The 18,779-nt window shown below is 44.7% G+C and overlaps 1 protein-coding gene across 5 annotated transcripts in view; it reads left to right on the top strand.

Annotated features, from left to right (window-relative positions):
* MTSS2 (MTSS I-BAR domain containing 2) overlaps positions 1-18,779 on the top strand; it is a 94,919-nt gene that overhangs the window by 63,597 nt on the left and 12,543 nt on the right. For 2 of the 5 annotated variants that reach the window (XR_013262550.1, XM_077453499.1), the window contains exons 7-14: positions 668-679; positions 5,633-5,790; positions 11,608-11,715; positions 12,077-12,174; positions 12,647-12,845; positions 12,941-13,015; positions 15,165-15,326; positions 16,460-16,625. Coding sequence is in view for 4 of the 5 variants with exons in the window: in XM_077453499.1 (XP_077309625.1) it covers positions 668-679; positions 5,633-5,790; positions 11,608-11,715; positions 12,077-12,174; positions 12,647-12,845; positions 12,941-13,015; positions 15,165-15,326; positions 16,460-16,625 (978 nt within the window). In the remaining variant the exon portion in view is untranslated. The remainder of the gene's footprint in view (positions 1-667; positions 680-5,632; positions 5,791-11,607; positions 11,716-12,076; positions 12,175-12,646; positions 12,846-12,940; positions 13,016-15,164; positions 15,327-16,459; positions 16,626-18,779) is intronic. The other 3 variants (XM_077453520.1, XM_077453527.1, XM_077453510.1) reach the window with 3 other exon arrangements.

Genomic DNA, 18,779 nt, shown 5'->3' with positions numbered 1-18,779 from the left:
GCCGTGTGTATGCAACACAAGTTTCGGCCAAAATCCGTCTGAAAAAATCTGACGGATTTTGTGGTCCGTCGGGATATCCGACCGTGTGTATGGGGCATAATAATGGATAACCTAAATTTAATAAAAGATCCTTCCATAGTCCTGACATGTGCCCGCTGTACTATGTACTTGTATGGAAAAGTATCCTGTTCCCTTTGTATTGCTTATTTGTGTAAAATATCTGGTGCTCCTGCCATTAACTCTGCTTTCCTATTAAAAACTGACCATGCTAGACATGAAAGCACAGCGTGGTCAGTTTTCTGGCCGTGCTGAGAACTCAGCCTGCTCCTCAAATGATCAGACTTATGCTGACACTCCCCCCTGGCACAGCCATTAATTGGGAAGACCAGTGTACTGCTGTTTCTCCTCCCTTAGCTATTTATGCAGCTGAGAACAGAGGGTATGTGATCACTTAAAAAAAATAAAAAAGGATTTATAATGTTTTTTATATGTATACACAAATGTTTTGTCTTTTAAACTGCATAGGTTGTTTTAAAGATAAGGGTTCACAGATATTTTAACTGTTTCCTGCTATGACTGGGAATAATGTTGCTCTCCTCTTTGATGTTTCTCTCCTTTTTCTTGCATGGCTTCTCCTTCTCCTCCTACGACTCTTCCAATCCACTAGTAGAAGTTCTCGGTAAGTGGTGGGGGAGGGGTTCTTCTGTCCGTCCTAATATACTTTATTATTTTTATTTTCTGATATTAATTCAGCATGTTAAACGATATCTAAAGACATAAACAACATTTTTCTATATTGCAGCCAATGCCAATCCTTAGATGTGGTGTCTGCATTTGTTTTCTTTTATCGGGCTGAAAACATTTTCAGCAAGTACAAAAATAATCACCTGTTGATCCTGCCAGAAATCCGGCGTGTTCATGTCACTTCCTTGGAGCTGACTTGAAATCTCACATAATGTTATCAGCTTTTCCAGCTTCTATGTGAACTACAAAAGAACATGGATGAAGAGAGGGGGGTGGGGTTTGTAGTCCAAACCGGGAGAGCAGCTTTGGGTGACAACACTGCTCCTCGGGGAGCGTCGTCAGCTTAGGACGTGGAGTGTGTTACTGGCAGGATCACCTGGTGAAAATAAAGGGAAAATGGAAATGAATGCAGCGGTCACATCTAAGGACGGGGATGCTGTGATACATTTTATGTTTTTGGGTTTAGACACACTTTACCGTTCTTGTTTCCTTCTATCGCCTAATATTGCCATCCTCTAGCATGCACTGAGAAATCCTCTGCACCTCCTTCTAGAGGCATTTTAATCAAAGATCAATGTATGGTAACTAGACATGTGCAGTTCATTACTTTCTGAATTGAAATTCAGACAAATTTTTCGTTATTCGGAAATTTGAATGTATCCGGATCTCCAAATTACAATAGTAATGAATTTAATTGAATCCTAAATAACGAAACAAAATCTGGGAAAAAATTTGAATTTGAATAGTTTTTGAACCAAATTCAGATCGTTTTTCGAATTCAAATAGTTTTCGAATCAAATTCAAATTTGAATTCCTGAAGAGAATAAAATAGTATAGAAAAGAATGAAATAACCCTCTTCTGAAATTCAAATTTTAAAGAGAATAAATTAGAACATGAACACAATAGAAAAGAATAGAAAAAAAGAAAAGAATGGCAAATAAAATAATAGAATAAAAAAAAACAATACAATAGAAAAAATATATATCCCAAAATTCAAATAGAATAAATTTGAATAGAATAGAAAAGAATAGATTAGACTAGGATATAAAATAAAAGATTAGAAAAGAATACAATACACTAGAAATGGCTAATATGTAATATATATGTACATATATATTATGATATCTCGAAGGTTATGATTGAGACGAATGATGTTAATTTGATCTACCTGAATTGTGGTTAGAAGATGTGTGTTTTTTTTCCCCCCTTTTTTTTCCTGTGTTTCTTGAAATAAATAAAAGATTAAAAAAAAAAAAAAAAGAATAGAATACAATAAACAATAGAAAAGAATAGAATAAAAAAGAAAGAATATAACAATATAACCGTTTTCCAAAATTCGAATTTTGAATAGAATAAATTTGAATATAATAGAACACAATAGAATTAGAACAGAAAATAATAGAATAGAAAAAACAATAGAATAGAACAGAAAGAATATAACCATCTTCCAAAATTCGAATTTTGAATAGAATAAGTTTTAAAGGATTTAGAATGGAATTTGAATCAATTTGAATTTGGAAAATGCGAACCAATTCAAATTTGAATAAACAAAAGAATTCCAAAAACAAATTAAACAACTTACTAATTTAACTAAACAAATTGATGTAAATAACGGATTGAAATGAAACAAAATAAAATAAATGTTTTCGTCTCCAAATGTCTAATGGTATGGTTGGATTGTGGAAGTTTCCAGAGAGTCTCCTCCAGAATCCGTCAGACCAGATATTCCCATTGACTGTATATGGAGGATTTAGACAGGTGTAGGGTCACCAGTAAGGGGGTACCGCTGGCTCTCCTGCACAGGGCCTGGGCCCCATCAGTTCAGTAGGAGGGTCCAAGCAGCTAACAAGTAGGGGGAATTGGATCGTGGACAGGGAGGCTGATAGGTGCGACAGGGGGATAATTATTGGAACAAATCCTCCTGTGTGGCTCTCCCTACAGCAGCTGAAAGGCAGCCTCTCCTCCTCTTCCTCCCACTGGTTCCAAGAATTGCCACCCGACTACACCAATCACCACCCCCTATCGACAATCTTCCTGCTGCCCAGCCCCCCATGTGCCCTTTTTCCCTGCAGCTCTGCCAGCTTCCCCTCCTCTTCTTCCTGTTGGCTGTTGTTGCGGGCACACAGGGTTGTTTGAGGATACAGAGGGTGGGTGGGGGGGCTGTAAATACATCTTATCAGTAGTGATCACTCAATGTGTTCATTCGTAAATGATGCATAATAAACTGTGCTTACTGTGCTTCAGTTTGTGAATGAACAGGAAGCTTCTGTACAGAGCCCTTACCGGTCATGCATCTGCAGTGCAGCTGAGGCTTCAGAGGAAGGATTGGAGATCTATGGAAAACAGGTGTACAGGCCGCTGCAACCTTCCTACATAAAAGATCCACCTGATGCTCAGACCTTGAGGCTGCTGATATCTTCAACGTACCAGAATAAAGAAAGAGATGGGCGGAAACTCAGGATGGCATCCATAATGGTATTTCTTTATTTAATACATGTAAAACCACCAACACATTTCAGACATTAGACCTTAGCCATGACTAAGGACTAACGTCCGAAACGCGTAGGATATTTTACAGCTTTATACATGTATTTATTAAAGGAATACCATTTTGGATGTCATCCTGAGTGCCGACCATCTCTTTCCTGATTGGGGATCTATGTCCTCAAAATTGAGACACCAGGAGTCTAAATATTTAGACTCCTGATATTTCACCAAAGCCCCCCAAAAGTGTTGTAAAAAATATTGTAGAAAATAATTAAAACATGCAAGGGTTCTTCGAAAAGTTTCTGCACGTTTTTCAGCTTTTTTGTGCTTTTTTTTTTTTTTTTACAGAATCACACTACAGTTCATTGTGTATTCCACCTTTGTCTTAACATCGGATCCCCCTGACATAAACTATAGTGTCAAAAGTATTAGGACGCCTTTACACACACATGAACTTTAATGGCATCCCAGTCTTACTCCGTAGGGTTCAATATTGAGTTGGCCCACCCTTTGCAGCTATAACAGCTTCAACTCTTCTGGGAAGGCTGTCCACAAGGTTTAGGAGTGTGTCTATGGGAATGTTTGACCATTCTTCCAGAAGCAAGGTCAGGCATTGATGTTGGCTGAAAAGGCCTGGCTCACAATCTCCGCTCTAATTCATCCCAAAGGTGTTCTATCTGGTGGAGGTCAGGATTCTGTGCGGGCCAGTCAAGTTCCTCCACCCCAAACTCGCTCATCCATGTCTTTATGGACCTTGCTTTGTGCACTGGTGTGCAGTCATGTTGGAACAGGAAGAGGGACATTCCTAAACTGTTCCCACAAAGTTGGGAGCATGGAATTGTCCAAAATGTCTTTGTATGCTGAGGCCTTAAGAGTTCCCCTTCACTGGAACTAAGGGGCCAAGACCAACCCCTGAAAAACAACCCCACACCATAATCCCCCCTCCACCAAATGATTTGGATCAGTGCTCAAAGCAAGGTCCATAAAGACATGGATGAGAGAGTTTGGGGTGGAGGAACTTGACTGGCCTGATCTCAACCCGATAGAACACCTTTGGGGTGAATTACAGCAGAGACTGTGAGCCAGGCCTTCTCGTCCACATTAGTGCCTGACCTCACAAATGCGCTTCTGGAAGAATGGTCAAACATTCCCATAGACACACTCCTAAACCTTGTGAACAGCCTTCCCAGAGGAGTTGGAGATGTTATAGCTGCAAAGGATGGGCCAACTTAACATTGAACCCTACGGACTAAGACTGGGATGCCATTAAAGTTCATGTGCGTGTAAAGGCAGGTGTCCCAATACTTTTGACAGTATAGTGTATCTCTCTCTCTCTCTCTCTCTCCCCATATATATATATATATATATATATATCGTATTATTCCAATCACAGCTCTCTCCATGCCTACACGTATGGGGGCTCATTCACTAAGGACAGAGCATTACCTATGTGGGAAAACAAAATAATATTTCACACAACAAGGTATCTGAAGGTTTTTTTCCTTCAGTTGTGGATGGAGAACACTTGTCAGGATTGGGTCTGTGTCCTGATGAGTAGATCCTTCTCTCTTCCTGTCCCAGTGACATGACAAGAGGAAAGCTACAATGTGAGTGGAGCTTCTCTTAGTTGTCACCTTTTCCATTCATGTTGGCTGTAATGTTCAGGATTTCCTGTCACGTCTTTTCTCAGTGACACCGGGACAAATAGAGAGAATCTGCCCATCGGAGACACAGATAAAACAAGCAAGAAACACCCAAAACAAGCAACCAATATAAAGATTAGACAACAGAGTCCACAGTCTACTTCAGTGTTTCTCAACTCCAGTCCTCAAGGCGCCCCAACAGGTCATGTTTTCAGGATTTCCTGGAGATGAAACGGCTGTGGTATTTACTAAGGCAGTGAAACTGATCAAATCATCTGTACACAACAATGGCGAGCCTGAAAACATGACCTGTTGGGGCGCCTTGAGGACTGGAGTTGAGAACCACTGGTCTACTTCATGGTCCAGCTCAGCCTTCATTTTCCTCAAATGAATTCACATCTATGACTCCGTACGGTCCACTGCTGATGGAATGACGACTTCCTTTCTCATCCATTAAGGGAAACAGGATGTCATTACCTGTCGGGTTATACTGCCGCCTAAAGGAAGATTGGTAGATGCCACTCTAACCCAACAGTTATTGGCTTCCAGTGTCCCTCAATGGATGCTAAGGAAAAGATTTTACAGTGAGAACAAAAAACCTATTTTGTTGACTATTGCCACCCCTGAGGAATTAAAGCTGGCCTCTGATTGGTTGTCCTTGGCCTGGGTATAATTTAGTGCCATAGATTGGCGCACATAACACAGACCCCCACTGTGGCCCTTGATGTGACAATGGCTGTTTTTTTTTGGCACACAGGGAAGGGTGATCTACAGCCCCAGCTGGACCACGCTCTACAGGATGTGAACGACATGTACCTGCTGCTGGAGGAGACGGAGAAGCAGGCTGTCCGCAGGGCGCTTATCGAGGAGCGCGGGCGCTTCTGTACGTTCGTTGCACTCTTACAGCCTGTGGTGGTGAGTACCTAACATCACACATGACTGAAATCAACATCTGTCCAAGGCCTTTCAACAAAGCCATGTGCACTTGGCATTACTTTATTAGGTATGCCTACTGGTCAAACAGCCAATGGGACAAGTGCAACTCAATGCATTAAACATGGAAACATAATCAAGGGGTTCAGTTATTGTTCAACCAAACAGTACAATATGGGGGATGCTTGTATCAAAAAGGGGTCTAAGCTAATAACATTTCAGATGGATCATTTCACAAACTGCTAAATATTTTCACCCGTTTTATTGGTACATAAAGACATGGTTTGACCAGTTTGGTGTGGAGGAACTCAAGCGTCCTGCACAGAGCCCTGACCCCAACCCAGAGATGTAACCAGAACCTTCAGGGCCCCAATGCAAAAATCCATTAAGGGCCCCCTTGACTCCCCTCTTCCCTCCCATTGATCCTGGGGCCCTTTACTACAGTCATCTTGGGTAAGGTTGCCACCTTTTCCTTAAGCCAAACCCAAACTCTTTAGCGGTGCACAGCAATTTTTTTTTTTGTAGTATACACTATACACTATACATATATTTTGTGATTAAATAACATTTCTAATCATATGGATTTAATCACAGGATTCCCTCCTTAACCACTTTCAGACCGGACCATTTTGCTGGTAAATGACCAGAGGTCTTTTTACACTTTGGCACTGCGCTGCTTTAACTGGTAATTGCGCGGTCATGCAATGTTGTACCCAAACAAAATTTGCGTCCTTTTCTTCCCACAAATAGAGCTTTCTTTTGATGGTATTTGATTGCCTCTGCGATTTTTATTTTTTGCGATATAAACGTAAAAAGACCGCAAATTTTGAAAAAAAATGATATTTTCTACTTTTTGTTATTAGAAAAATCCAATAAACTCAATTTTAGTCATAAATTTAGGCCAAAATGTATTCAGCCACATGTCTTTGGTAAAAAAAAAGTCAATAATTGTATATTTATTGGTTTGCGCAAAAGTTGTCACATCTACAAACTAAGGTACGTTTTCTGGAATTTACGCAGCTTTTAGTTTACGACTGCCTATCTCATTTCTTGAGGTGCTAAAATGGCAGGGCAGTACAAAACCCCCCCAAATGACCCCATTTTGGAAAGTAGACCCCCTAAGGAAATTGATAAGAGGCATGTTGAGCCCATTGAATATTTTATTTTTTTGCCTCAAGCGATTGAATAATGACAAAAAAAAAAATTTTTTTTTTTTTTTACACAAAGTTGTCACTAAATGATATATTGCTCACACATGCTATGGGCGTATGTGAAATGACACCCCAAAATAAATTCTGCTGCTTCTCCTGAGTATGGGGATACCACATATGTGGGACTTTTTGGGAGCCTAGCCGCGTACGGGGCCCCGAAAACCAAGCACCGCCTTCAGGCTTTCTAAGGGCGTAAATTTTTGAGTTCACTTCTCACTACCTATTACAGTTTTGAAGGCCATAAAATGCCAAGATGGCACAAAAACCCCCACAAATGACCCCATTTTAGAAAGTAGACACCCCAAGCTATTTGCTGAGAGGCATGTTGAGTTCATGGAATATTTTATATTTTGCCACAAGTTGCGGGAAAATTACAAACTTTTTTTTTTTTTTTTTTTTTTTAACAAAGTTGTCACTAAATGATATATTGCTCATGCATGCCATGGGCATATGTGAAATGACACCCCAAAATAAATTCTGCTGCTTCTCCTGAGTACGGGGATACCACATATGTGGGACTTTTTGGGAGCCTAGCCGCGTACGGGGCCCCGAAAACCAAGCACCGCCTTCAGGCTTTCTAAGGGCGTAATTTTTTGATTTCACTCCTCACTACCTATTACAGTTTTGAAGGCCATAAAATGCCAAGATGGCACAAAACCCCCACAAATGACCCCATTTTAGAAAGTAGACACCCCAAGCTATTTGCTGAGAGGCATGTTGAGTCCATGGAATATTTTATATTTTGCCACAAGTTGCGGGAAAATTACAAACTTTTTTTTTTTTTTTTTTTTTTTCACAAAGTTGTCACTAAATGATATATTGCTCACGCATGCCATGGGCATATGTGAAATGACACCCCAAAATAAATTCTGCTGCTTCTCCTGAGTATGGGGATACCACATATGTGGGACTTTTTGGGAGCCTAGCCGCGTACGGGGCCCCGAAAACCAAGCACCGCCTTCAGGCTTTCTAAGGGCGTTACAGTTTTGAAGGCCATAAAATGCCAAGATGGCACAAACCCCCCCCAAATGACCCCATTTTGGAAAGTAGACACCCCTAAATTTAGGGGTACACTAGTGAGACTAGGTAATAAATGGCGGGTGCCCTGAAACTATAAAAAAATAACTAACCAACCAGCGTCACCTGTAACAGTTATATGGTGATCACTGGTGAAAGGGTTAACTAGGGGGCAATTAGGGGGCTTTATGCGGTAGTATATGGGGGTCCCTGGCGCTATAAAAAGCTGCAGCGAACCTAAATACCTACCTGCCTAACTAGCGTCACCTGTGACACTAATACAGCGATCAGAAAAACGATCGCTTATTAGGCTGGGTTCACACTGGAGCGATGCGGGAACGCCACGAATGCGCGGCGGGTTCCCGCATCGCATGCCTCCCGGCGGCAGTTCACACTGCCCTATGCGAACTGCTGGGAGTGTCAGTGAAATGTTACTGACACCCCCAGATCAGTTCGCATATCGCAGTGCGATCTGCAAACTCGGATCGCATGGTGTGAACACCCATGCGATCCGATTCTGCTGCGGGCCAAAAAAAGGGTCCCGTGCGAATTTGCGGCGGGTGCGGCGGGTGCGGCGAATGGCTGAACTCGAATCGCACAGAGATCGGATGTGATTTGCACTGCAGTGCGGTGCGAATCACATCCGTTCTCATAAACCGCTGCAATGTGAACCCAGCCTTAGTGACACTGGCGACGGGGGGTGATCACGGGGTTAAACCTTTATTGGGGGGGTTAGGGGGGTACCTTAGAACTAAAGGGGGCTAACCCTAACTGCCCTAACAGTTATTAGTCACAAATGACACCCGCCGGGTGATCAGGGGGTTAAACCTTTATTAGGTAATAAATGGCAGGTGCCCTGAAACTATAAAAAAATAACTAACCAACCAGCGTCACCTGTAACAGTTATATGGTGATCACTGGTGAAAGGGTTAACTAGGGGGCAATCAGGGGGCTTTATGCGGTAGTATATGGGGGTCCCTGGCGCTATAAAAAGCTGCGGCGAACCTAAATACCTACCTGCCTAACTAGCGTCACCTGTGACACTAATACGGAGATCAGAAAAATGATCGCTTATTAGGCTGGGTTCACACTGGAGCGATGCGGAAACGCCGCGAATCCGCGGCGGGTTCCCGCATCGCATGCCTCCCGGCGGCAGTTCACACTGCCCTATGCGAACTGCTGGGAGTGTCAGTGAAATGTTACTGACACCCCCAGATCAGTTCGCATATCGCAGTGCGATCTGCAAACTCGGATCGCATGGTGTGAACACCCATGCGATCCGATTCTGCTGCGGGCCAAAAAAAGGGTCCCGTGCGAATTTGCGGCGGGTGCGGCGGGTGTGGCGGGTGCGGCGGGTGCGGCGAATGGCTGAACTCGAATCGCACAGAGATCGGATGTGATTTGCACTGCAGTGCGGTGCGAATCACATTCGTTCTCATAAACCGCTGCAATGTGAACCCAGCCTTAGTGACACTGGCGACGGGGGGTGATCACGGGGTTAAACCTTTATTGGGGGGGTTAGGGGGGTACATTAGAACTAAAGGGGGCTAACTCTAACTGCCCTAACAGTTATTACAGTCACAAATGACACCAATGCAAAAAAAAAAAAAAAAATGACATTGGTGTCACTGTGACTGGGGGGCAGGGGTAATTGGGGGGGTGATCGGGGGGTAAAGGGGGGGTGTGAGTGTGCCTGGCATGTTCTACTGTGTGTGTGAGTGTTGGTGCAACTTACTGATCCGCTCTCCTCCGTGTCGGAACGAAAAATACCGACACGGAGGAGAGAATACATCACTTCCTCTCCTGTGTTTACATTACAGGAGAGGAAGTGATGTCACCGGGGATTTCTATTCGTCGGGAGCGATCGCGAGGGGGTGGCCATGAATGAATGGCCGTCCCCTCGTCCGGGATCGCTCCCGTACGAATACCGACCGCCGCAGGCACCGGGCGGGGGCCCGATCGGGCCCCCGACCCGCGGGAGGCAAGGGACGTACATGTATGTCCTTATGCCTGCCCGTGCCATTGTACCGACGTACATCGGCGTGCGGCGGTCGGCAACTGGTTAAATCAGAGTCCACAGAGTTCCCCCATTACATTTAAATCCACTTCAGAGTTCGCAGAGCCCCCCTTACATTAGAGACCGCAGAGCTGATGTGGACCCTTTTCTAGATATTCACATGAAGGCTTGTACTTGCAAATAACTTCTTTACATACCATATTTATTGGCGTATAACACGCACCCCAAGTTTAGAAACTTACATTTAAATGCTCATCAATGCAGCCTTATCAGCAGCCTTGTCCATCATTGCAGAATGATCAGTGTCCATTTGCAGCCTTGCCCAGTGCCATGTAAAGCCTTGCCCAGTGTCATTTGCGGCACATTTAAATTTCCCGCCGCCGAGATAGACAGAGTCTGTGTATTCTGCTGTACTCGCCTCGGCTCCTCTCGCAGTCCCGCCCAGTCTGGGCAGGACTGCGAGCAGTGCTCACTCCAGAGGCAGCAGGGAGGCGGAACAGCTTTACTGCGAGCGGAGCCGAGCACTCGGCTCAGTCTTTTTCGGTGGCGCTCAGTCTTTTTCGCCGGCGCTCTGTCTTTTTCATCGCCACTCGCTCTTTTTCGGCTCACAGACCATGGGGATCGGTGTATAACACACACCCATGATTTTCCTCCAATTTTAAGGGGAGAAGGGTGCATGTTATACGCTGATAAATACGGTAGTTACATAATTGGTAAGGTTGAATAAAGACACCAGTCCATCCAGTTCAAGCTGAGTTCTTTTCTTGATGAACTCCAAAATCTTGTGGAATGCCTTCCTAGAAGAGCGGAGGATGAATGAATGAATGAATGAAATACTTGTATAGCGCACAATGCGAACTGAATCGCCTCTAGGCTGTTATAGTCACAAAGGAGGCAACTCCATATTAATGTCTATGGGAGGGGGGGCTCCATATAATTAGCAATGGGGTGAGGGAAGGCAGTTCCATATTATTGGCCATGGGAGAGGGAGAGCCAACTCAATATTAATGGCTATGGGGGAGAAAAGCAACTTTATATTAATGACCATGGGAGAGGGGCAACTCCATATTAATTGGCATGGTGAAGGGGAAGAGAGGCAACTACATATTTAAGGTTATGGGTGGGGGGGATAGCAACTCCATATTAATGGCCATGGCAGGGCATGGACAACTCCATGTTATTGGGTATGATAGGGGTTGGAAAAATCTGTATTAATAACCATGTTAAAGGGACTATTCTATATTGATGGCCATGGTGAGGGTGGTGGAACTCCATATTAAAGCTTATGGTTTTCGAATAGGTCCACCAAACTCCTATATGAGTGATGGCCAGGGGTTTACAGACATACAGTGTATAAACTGAACGATCCTTGTTCAGCTCTGTAGTTATTGCAATCATGTAACACAGAGAGTACTTTGAGCACCTAATGGGACACAAGCAACATTACAGGCAGCTGAGAGCCACATGGACATTGTGAGCCCCCTGATGGGGACAATATGTCCTGTTCCTCCACCCAGCTGTGCTCACATCAAACACAATGTTCTTTTGTTTCAGACAGGGGAAATCCACCTTCTGGGAGAGGTGACCCACCTGCAGGCAATCATTGATGATCTGATGGTGCTGAGCGATGAGCCACATAAACTTCCTGCTGCCAGTGAACAGGTGAGCTGAGAAGAGTGTATGACATCATCAAGAGTGCACATTAGATTGTAAGCTCTTCTGGTGCAGAGACTGAGGTGACTGGCTCAGTGTTCTCTGTGCAGCACTGTGGTATATGTCATAGTCATAGTAATAGTGTGTGACTGTGCGGAGATATTGGTATGTAAGCTCCTCTGAGGCTCAGTATGGACCAGTATTCTCTGTGCAGCACTACAGAATGTGTTAAGCGCTATATAAATGTATAATAGTGCAAGACCATGACAATAAGATCCTGTGTAGAGAACAATACAATGATAACAACTAGGTTCCTTTATTCTTCCTGATTTCATAATGAGACATACTGTCAATGTGTGGTGTCTTGTAGGTCATTAAGGATCTGAAGGGATCAGACTACTCCTGGTCCTATCAGACACCTCCATCTTCTCCCAGCAGCTCCGGATCTCGCAAGTCTAGCATGTGCAGGTAAGTGTACCTGAGCACCTGCAGTATGCTCCTCTCCCCCACCATCCAATCATATATTGAAGCCAGAACCAGGCTAATCCACCAGCTGCCTGCAGGCACTACCAGAGACGCTGTGGTTTGCAATGGCTTCCATGTCGCCACCATAGCTGGAGAGCAGCAAATTCTCCTGCCTGCCCCTCCTCATTAATACGCACTGTTAACTAGGGCAGCGCCTCTCAACCGTGCTATGGCAGGGCTCCTGAGAAACATTGATTCTGCGTGGGTGGGTTTGTAAAACAGTTCCTTAGTTTTACTTTTTGGTATGACTGAATATGTCTATGGAAAAGGTTTAGACAGTAAGCTTATATTATAAATCAATTGGAGTTTGGCACAGACCCGTTGGGGTGGCTCACGGTTGAAAGCACTGACCTAGACCCCCTGTATCCAGTACTCACCTCTCTTACCTCACCAATGCTCTGACCATTTATCACAGTACAAAAACTACCCCCTCCTGGCAAGCTGCCTCGCACCCCCACTCACCGGGTTCCACGTGTCGATATCGCAGCCTCCCACAGACCGTCGGAGGTGGCCAGCGCTTGGTCAGTGCGTCCTCCCAGGATTCGGGATGTAGTTTCCATGAGACCGCCTACTCCAAGCCACCATCACCTATGCCATCGGATATTACGAGTCAGGTAGGTACATTGGAGTGCTGTGTGGGTGTCTTGTGCTATTCTGTAAATACTAAGTGGCCACTAAAATCTCTCTTTAATTCTCTCTTTTTCATCAGAAGTCATCAAGCTCGGCATCTTCAGAGGCCTCAGAGACTTGTCAGTCTGTCAGTGAGTGCAGCTCACCTACTTCAGTAAGTGTCTCTGTTATTGTTCTGAAGGGGTTTTTGGGGGGTTATGCAGTCCAATCTGCGAGTCACCATAGTTACATAGTTAGGTTGAAAAAAGACACAAAGACAGAAGGAGAGCAGCGCCATCTAAGTGCAGCATTATTAAGACATTTTATTCCATAAAAGACAATTGGTAACTCACAAGATGTATGAGATGTCAGTGCATGTAGGATTAATAATGTGGTTCATCCGCTTGTGGGGAAGACTATCTTCTCACTGGTGAAGAGGCAGCTGATGGGTCCAGGGACGCTGGTGGTTCCCAGCGCTTCCAGACACTCAGGACAGCTCACAGACAGCAGTTTACGTTACTTCCGGTTGGAGAAAGAATGGGGAAGAGCGCATGTTCCGAGCATGCGCGCTCCTTCATCATACTCTGAACACGCGCTCTTCCCCGCTCTCTCTCCAACTGGAAGTGACGTACACCGCAGTCTGTGAGTCGTCCTGAGTGTCTGGAAGCGCTGGGAACCACCGGTGTCCCTGGACCCATCAGCTGCCACTTCACCAGTGAGAAGATCCATGAGCGGATGAACCACATTATTAATCCCACATGCGCTGACATCTCATACATTTTATTCCATAAAAGAAAATTGGTAACTCACAAGATGTACGGCTATAAGGTAACAGTGTATGTGTATAACAATGGGGATCATGGGTATTCACAATAATAACTTCTTGTGAGTGAACATCTAGGGAGCCTTCTTTGTCCTGATTAGACGCTCTCAGTATGGTGATGTATATCTGCTCCCTTGGAGACAGTAACGGCAATGGCGTCCCTCTCCCCTGTTAGTATATGTAGAGTCTTGACAGCGTGATAGAATGTAATGGTCACCCACGAACTTCCTGTCAAAGTTCGGCACTGACGGGTCCTGATGGGTGGTACTGATGGGTGGCACTGATAGATGGCACTGATGGGCACTGGTAGGTGGCACTGATGGGCACTGGTAGGTGGTATTGATAGGCAGCACTGGTGATGATGAGGTACTTTGGTGCCTTTTATAGGTGTGACTGATAGATGGCACTGTGGGCACTGATAGGTGACACTGTAGGCACTGATGGGTGGTAATGTGGGCACTGGTAGATGACACTGGTAGGTGGCGCTGGTGGGCACTGGTAGGTGGCACAGAAGCCTCTACAGAGGCTCTCCACAATTGGGACTGTGATCGGCTTTTTTTTTCTCCTCACACTACTATCATAAGGAGAAAAAATAGCCGATTACGGCTCTGTTTACATCACATGATCAGCTGTCATTGGTTGACAGCTGATCACGTGGTAAGGGGTCAGGATCCGATCTGCAATCTCATAGACTCGCTGATCATAGAGCGCGCCGTGCGTGCCCTGCAGGGGGCACGAAGGTCGCTCCAGCATGGGAGGACGTTCATGGATGCCCTCTCGGCAAATTAAGTCCATGCTGCAGCTGTCTTTCGGCTGTAGCGCGGATGGGAGTTAGTTAAACTCTCCTGTATCTTCGCGACTATAGAAGTTAAACTAACAGGTCTATAGTTACTTGGTAAAGACTTTGATCCCTTTTTAAATATGGACACCACATTGGCCCTGTGGCAATCCAGTGGTACCATTCCAGTCATTAATGAGTCCCTAAAAATTTGAAACAATGGCTTAGAAATGACACAGCTCAATCCTTTAAGGATATGCGGGTGAATGCCATCTGGTCCAGGTGCTTTACCCACCTTTATCCAGGTGCTTTGGCTATGTAGGTGTATCGGACAATTAGAAATGTGCAACGTGAAGTTGATTGTAGGGATGTAAGATAAATAAACAATGTCAATAAAAAGGTAACAGGGGTATGCAACAAGCAACAGACAAAGTATCACACGCAGTGATACTATTGCAGTACAGGGCTGCCTAGGAGTAGCTCACACAAAGGCCACCAGTCCATCAGTCACAGTCCTGACTCTGGTCATTATTGAACTACACAGATATACATATTGGACCCCCCACACGAAAGTGGCGGTAACACGATGAACATGGAGGTTGTCAGTACAATGTTGATCTGACTGAATATCTATTCATAGGACTTTAATTGCACTCTAATAATTACCCTTGGGAGGCATTGTACCAGAATCATCCAATCACCAATTATTGATCTCTGTTACAGGATTGGTCCCGCTCTGGCCAATATGAAACTCCCCCGGCCAGTTCAATGCAGCGCAGGAAGGATCGTGTAGAACACCTCCGAGAAGCGGAGCTTGGTCCCGGTTATCAGAGTATGGAGGACCCTTACCGCCCCCGGATGTCCCCCGCTGTCATTGCTGCTAAGGTGGGCTTATTATTGTGATTGATGACCAGGGCTGGAGGCACCAGATATAGACCCAGAGGGACTAATCAGCTTCAAGGGATCATAATATGGTCTGTCTTGATAGGAATGGAAGGCTACATGTATGGAGATGGCTGGGACAGGACTACCTGACATTAACTAATCAGGATCTCCCATTCTCCAAATATCCTTCTCCAGGGAAGATCTGAATCTAATTGGCTGCTATGGAACGACAGACAGTCCAAATCTTCTCTCTAAGTCAGCAGCTCACAATACATCCACTTAGTATATGACACCAATGGTGGTGTGCCTAATGGGGGCCGGTGGGTGCACCGACCACTCTCTTCCGTTATTGCCGGGGGATGGGGGGATTATTGCTGAACTGATGTTGAGGGAGTTGACCGCATATTATAATGATCGTCTATTGGTTGCCTGCATACTTTAAATTAATGTTGCCTGAGTATTGAATATGATTACTCTTTATTCACCACCCTAAATATTGAGTTGGCAAAAAGTATAAACCTAGAGAGCTTCAAAATAAATCAATCTAAAAATAAATATATAGTGTATCAAATGATATCAACAAATAAATCAATCTACAAAATATACAATGCGGTTAATTTACTAAAACTGGAGTGAAAAATCTGGTGCAGCTAAGCATGGTAGTCAATCAGCTTCTAACTTCAGCTTGTTCAATTAAGCTTTGGCAAAAAAATAACTGGAAGCTGATTGGTATCTATGCAGAGCTGCACCAGATTTTGCACTTTTTAGTTTTACTAAGTCAACCCCAATGTAGTAAAATCTAAAATCTAAAGTCAATATCCTGATAAATACACAATGCATTAAAATAATACCAATAACCAAGTCAATGTCCCGAAATAAATACACAGTGTATCAAAATAATAGCAGTAATGTCAAATAAATTAGATACATCAGAGACCACCAATACTAATCACTATTTACATTGTATGCAGGCAATATTCAGTGCAGTCAGCCCATAGAAGGCCTTTGCCCTCTTTTTACTGCCAATGCCTGGCACAAGCCAATGGTTTCTCAGTCATTTTATAGGTCTACATTAGATTTAGATGTTCAGAGGGTGAGAAATGAAACATTTTCCTTTTGTCTTGGTGTGGCAGCATGGAGAAGAGGTGTCCCCGGCCGCCAGTGACCTGGCCATGGTACTGACCCGTGGACTGAGCCTGGAGCACCAGAAAAGCAGTCGTGATTCTCTGCAATATTCTAGTGGCTATAGCACCCAAACTACAACCCCATCCTGCTCCGAGGACACAATTCCATCACAAGGTAAAAACTTTGGGTGTTCCCCACACCATCCTATCATAATGTCTGCTGATATTTCATACCCCACCAATCAAGCATCAGGCAAACCCCATGGCAGGCACATATATGTACATGTATATGTTTTTTTTTTATCCAGAAAAAAACTTTATTTGGTAATAAACACATACAGTCCAGGTATCCACAGTCAGAATATACATATCAGTGAAATACAGATTCAAGTGTCCTGAAGACAACGCATTCATGTATACATTTACTCCACCCCCCCAATTGTGCATTCTCCCTCCCCCGTTATCCATCATCTAGTACCATGTACTGCCGCTCAACCTGTCCACAATACAATGCACTACATCCTGTCCATACAAACAGTAATTCGGCTTTAGTATTGCTGTTAGCCCAAATTAAGTCCCAGAAGTCTGTCCATGACTAGGTCATCCGGAGCAAGGCCCGGGTTGCCCAGCCATGGCTCCCACAGTTTTTCAAATTTATGTGAGCATCCTCTATGCTGATATATGATTTTTTTCCATTCTCAGCATACTACCTAGTGTAGTAGTCCACTCCTTGACGGTGGGGGGTAAATCCGACTTCCAATATAGCATTATCAATTTGCGGGCCATGAATAGGGCCCTAGAAAGGGCCACATGTATATGTTTAAAGTGATTATAGCGTAAATGCATGTGTATGTCGACGGTCCAATATCTGTCAGGCCAGTATCCTGGCATGAAGGCAATAGAACCTTCTGCCAAGTCAGTAAATATATCCCTTGTAGTACAGCAGCATCAATTGTTAAAGTTCGAAAGAGTATGGCACAACTGTAAATCTTCCATGAGCAGGTTGTCCATCAAAACTCTGTGACCATATACAAGGGAGACTATTGAAGGAATCCACCAAGAGGAAGAATAGTGAGAGAGGTCACCAAGAGGGAGACCAATGAGAAATGCTACCAAGAGGGAGACTATTAAAGCAGCCAATAAATGAGACTTGTAGGAAAGGTCATAAAGAGGGAGACAAGTAGGGGAGGCCACCAAAAGTGAGACTAGTGAGGGAGGCCACCAAGAGGGAGACTAGTGAGGAAGGCTACCAAGAGGCAGACTAGTAGGGAAGACCATCAAGACTAAGGCGAGTAATAGAGGTGACCAAGAGGGAGATGAGTGAGGGAGGCCACCAAAAGAGAAATGAAATAGGAAGGCCACCTAGAGGGAGACCACCAAGAGGGAGACTAGTGAGGGATGCCACCAAGAGGGAGACTAGTAGCGAAGGCCACCAAGAGGGAGACTAGTAGCAAAGGCCACCAAGAGGGAGACTAGTAGCGAAGTCCACCAAGAAGGAGAATAGTAGTGAAGGCCACCAAAAGGGAGACTAATAGCGAAGGCCACCAAGAGGGAGACTAGTAACGAAGGCCACCAAGAGGGAGACTAATGAGGAAGACCACCAAAAGGGAGATGAGTGAGGGAGGCCACCAAGAGATAGACAAAATAGGAAGACCACTAAGAGGGAGATGAGTGGAGTGGACCACCAAGAGGGAGACTAGTGAGGGATGCCACCAAGAGGGAGACTAGTAGCGAAGGCCACCAAGAGGGAGACTAGTAGCAAAGGCCACCAAGAGGGAGACTAGTAGCGAAGGCCACCAAGAGGGAGACTAGTAGCGAAGTCCACCAAGAAGGAGAATAGTAGTGAAGGCCACCAAAAGGGAGACTAGTAGCGAAGGCCACCAAGAGGGAGACTAGTAACGAAGGCCACCAAGAGGGAGACTAATGAGGAAGACCACCAAAAGGGAGATGAGTGAGGGAGGCCACCAAGAGATAGACAAAATAGGAAGACCACTAAGAGGGAGATGAGTGGAGTGGACCACCAAGAGTGAGACTAGTAAGGGAGGCCACCAAGAAGGAGACTAGTAGGGAAGGCCACCATGAGGGAGACTAGTAGAGAAGACCACCAAGAGGAAGGTGAGTGACGGAGATGACCAAGAGGGAGATGAGAGAGGGAGGCCACCAAGAGAGAGACCAAATATGAAGGCCACCAAGAGGAAGATGAGTGACGGAGACCACCAAGAGGGAGACGAGTGAGGGAGGAAACCAAGAGGGAGATAAATGAAGGAGGCCACCAACAGGGAGACAAGTAAGGGAGGCCACCAAGAGGAAAACTAGTAAGGGAGGCCTC

The sequence above is a fragment of the Lithobates pipiens genome, unplaced genomic scaffold, assembly GCF_037356315.1.
Source record: "Lithobates pipiens isolate NorthernLeopardFrog02 unplaced genomic scaffold, aLitPip1_a1.2 Scaffold_10, whole genome shotgun sequence".
NCBI classification, from domain to species: domain Eukaryota; kingdom Metazoa; phylum Chordata; class Amphibia; order Anura; family Ranidae; genus Lithobates; species Lithobates pipiens.
This window is presented reverse-complemented; position numbering and strand designations above follow the sequence as displayed.